This window comes from Pyxicephalus adspersus, chromosome 9, assembly GCF_032062135.1.
Source record: "Pyxicephalus adspersus chromosome 9, UCB_Pads_2.0, whole genome shotgun sequence".
In the NCBI taxonomy this organism is placed as follows: domain Eukaryota; kingdom Metazoa; phylum Chordata; class Amphibia; order Anura; family Pyxicephalidae; genus Pyxicephalus; species Pyxicephalus adspersus.
In genome coordinates this window covers 19,107,956-19,111,823 of record NC_092866.1, presented here as the reverse complement: position 1 = coordinate 19,111,823, position 3,868 = coordinate 19,107,956, and the positions used below count along the sequence as shown (strand labels likewise).

At 35.3% G+C, this 3,868-nt stretch overlaps 1 protein-coding gene across 1 annotated transcript in view; it reads right to left on the bottom strand.

Moving 5' to 3' along the window:
- Positions 1-1,680: 1,680 nt before the first annotated feature.
- Positions 1,681-3,868, bottom strand: part of BCO1 (beta-carotene oxygenase 1) — a gene marked incomplete in the record, with an annotated part of 17,623 nt that continues 15,435 nt past the window's right edge. Inside the window, 1 exon segment of the mRNA XM_072422837.1 lies at positions 1,681-3,017. Within this exon segment, the coding sequence (XP_072278938.1) occupies positions 2,863-3,017 (155 nt within the window).

Genomic DNA, 3,868 nt, shown 5'->3' with positions numbered 1-3,868 from the left:
GGTAAAGTCTGTACTAACTATGTATACTTCCAATATATCACACTGGCCTCTAGCCGCCCACCACTGCCTCCCTATATAGTCCCTGTATTGTCCTCCCCTTTTACTTCTGCTCTGGCCCTTTGCTAACTCCCACCCCAGCTCTCCCCACCACTAGGTAACCCTTTAACCACCTATGGGGCTGCCCTCGCACCCTGTCATGCAGACCCTATGCCTATTTACCTTACTGCGGGCCTCGTTTTATGTAATAGATGGAATCAGGAAGATCTCATTGTTGCTTCAACTCATTCTTTTTAGAAGCCATGGTTTCCATACTCTACTGATTGTGGTCAGGTAGTCTGTCACAACTGTATTCAGTTTGAAATAATTTTGATATATTTGTGTTATGAGGCAGCATTCCTGAATGCAGGCTTAGTAAAATGATCATTTATATAGCACCACCTATTATACTATTATAAAAAAAATAAGCACTCTGTTCTATTGCATTTGTGATATGATATGCAAACAACTACTATTCTATTTGAAAGCTAAAGTCTATGCAGATATAACTGATTCTGTAATCATTGTTAAATGTATTTTTTTAATGATTAAGATGTTAGTTATAAAGATGATTCCATCCTTAAGTTTGCCAACCCCCAGTGTTTTAATTATCTGGAAATAAAGAGAAGGAAAGTGTAAAGGGTTTTTTTGGCAATTATGGTATGGTATTATGGTTTTTTGGCAATTAACAGGTGCTTGGAGTGCACATGGAACTAAACATAGTTTATCTGAGGAATATAATAAAAAAAATCCACTACAAAAAGAGAAAAGTTATACCATGTTGTGTATGGTGGGGATATAAAGAACAGTCCTGATGTTCCAGCGCTATAAACAGTTCACCTATCACATAGTGATGAAAAGAGTGTCATGAAAGTTTGAAGTCCTGACCCGTTTCGTCTTGTTGGTTTCTTCGGGGGAAGACATAATAAGTATTGATGTATGCAGTGTTGAGATAAGGTCATGAGAGCTAGAGAGATGTGGGGTGAATAAAGGTGTATCACATATTCTATAGTCTAATATTTAGAATGGAAAGATGTAAAGACTGTAAATTCTGCAGCACAGAAATCAAGGTCTTAGCTGCTTTCCTTGCTGAGTAATGTTAAGTTCTAGTAGTGTAGGCACATACATTTCAGCAGGTTTCAGCCTTTTGCAATCCCCGGTACAGTAGGGATCAAGTGAGAAGTACAAGAAGCCAATCAGTTCATGTGCTGACAGGAAGCCTGCTGTTAGGAGAAGAGTAACCGAGAGATGACTTCATCACTGTGCTGCTTCTCCATTTACTGTCCAGTAATAGATCTGAGCAGGACCAGGATGACCTGGATAGTAAGTGGGTAAATAATGATGGACATCATATTGAGGACATCTATCAGCAAAAAAGGGTTGGTTTTGTTGTTTTTCCTTTTTTATCTTTGCTAGGGTATTAACATTTGTATTGGTTTGGGTTGGTCACACTCAGTTGTGTCCCCAAGAATCCAGATCAGGACAGTTAGAAAAAATTATTATCTGTATACTTGCAACTAGAATTAGACCAATCACGTATTATGTAACAATGACAGCCTCCATTTGTCTTATAAGATGGATTTACCTAAACCTTAGTGTTTAAATGACACAGTGCTAGCAATTAATACATTTCAGAATTACTAATAATGTATAAAAATTTTAATTTATAAACATTTATTTAAAAAAAATTACAAATATACAACTTGGATTATTTTTACAGTAAAACAAATATATACAACAAAGTTTAAGACTTGCAGTGCTATAGTATGTTTATTAAGATGTGGCTTTTCTTTTAGGCAGCAGAGTATCTCCAGGTCTTTAACTCCAGGGGATTGACTGGTCAGAACCAGGAAATATAAAAAGTCAACCCGTTTAAAAGTAAGATTTCTAGTTTCTACCCTTTGACAGCATATCTGATTCTCTTGGAGGAGAAGAAAACCCGTTCCACTCTCCATTCTGTATTTTACAACCCATTCATAAAATTTTACAACCAATTCATTTTTCATCATATAAAATAAACTAAAAAATTCCCTTTTAACTGCACTAGATTGAACCTGGGAGAGTAAAAATCTTGACTTATGTAGATCTTGACTTGGAGCCTCTATAACAAAAGAATCTGGCGGGTGGTTTGTCTCCCAAGCATGTATCAAACATTGAAATATTATTTTTTAAGACACGTCTAATTTCCATACATAGACTTTACCCTTTTTTATCAAAGTTCTAAAGTTCGCATGTTATAAACATACCTGAAGATAAATACATATTTACTGATATCTATTAAGACAAAAATCATGGGAAATCATAGAAAAATATTCTTAAAGTTACATATTTACATATTAGAATGCACCTGTGGAGTAATCACAGGTAACCTTTTATTTATTTTTTAATTTAAAAAATAATTATGTATTTTGGCTGCCCTTTTTTTCCAATATTGAATCATTCTCAGTAGTGTACAGTAACAGGCAAGAGAAAAGACTTTCTACTTGACTGTCTGCTGATGACTTGCAGCACCTTACTTTTTTTTCATGCCATCAAGTAATAATGCAAACTATAAATGTAGCGCTGCAGAAACACCAATACCAGGTCATGAGAAGAATCAGAACTTCTACATCCTTAATTATATGTCACAAATAAAAAAATCACATGACAACTTGAGAATCAGCCCTTGTCAATGTCCCCAATAAAACTACTTTCTTATAGAACCTGGAAATGTGTTAGTTTCTATATTTTGTTGGTTCTTTAACTTATCGCCATCCGAGGCTACTAAAACAGTGTTGATGTTGACTTTTGAGATGTTTACAGTACAAAAATGTATTTGGCCACTGCTTAGCTCTTCTGTGGAATAAAGATCCCATGCAGGTCCAGATGAATGTCGGCATTGATACTGGCACGGCCTAATTCTTTGAATGTTTTGGCATCCAATACAAGTAGAAATGGGGGAACATTTGGATTTGAAGACACAATGGAGGATAATATAACCCCTGGATTGATAAGTAGGAGAAAAACATAATAATTATTGACAGTGTCTGGAAGGAGTTACAAATTTTGTACACAGTAATTGGATGCTATTTAGTATAATAAAACATATGTGTATCATGAAGAACTGCTATACTTCATTATTCTAGTAAAATATAGTTTTCACTTTGTTTTACTTTTTAATTTACATTTCAGTTCAATCTTCTAGAGCTATTTGTGCAATCAAATTCTGTCTCCAATTCATTACTTAGAAGAAGCTTGACAATAGTAAAACATGCTAACCCAAAAGAATGAATGCAGGGCCGCTAATAATCTCCCTCCAATTTGGAATACTGACAGTAAGTGATTGCTAGAGAGGGAGAGTAAGAGACGTAATTATATTTTAACAAAGTTTTATTGCAGAACAGTTTTCAAAAGTCAGCCCTCATTTTTATACATTCAACATTGTGGTTATTGGGTTTCCCAAGCCTGGAGCCACAACATGGTTACATAGTAGGTTAGGTTGAAAAAAGACATAAGTCCATCAAGTTCAACTACTAGGGAAATAAACATATCCCAGATATAAAACCCCATAAGACATAGTAGCTCCAGAGGAAGGCAAAAAAAATCCTGGTACAATTTGCTTCAACAGGAGAAAAAAATCCTTCCTGATTCCATATTCCCTGGATCAACAGTCACTGTTTTTTTACTTTAAATCCTTTATACCCATTTATATTCTGTGCTTCTAGAAACACATCCAGCTTTTCTTAAAGCAATCTATAGAACCCTCTATAGTTGCCCTTCTCTGCACTCTCTCCAATTCCACAATGTCCTTTTTGTGAACTGGTGCCCAAAACTGGACTGCATATTCCAGATG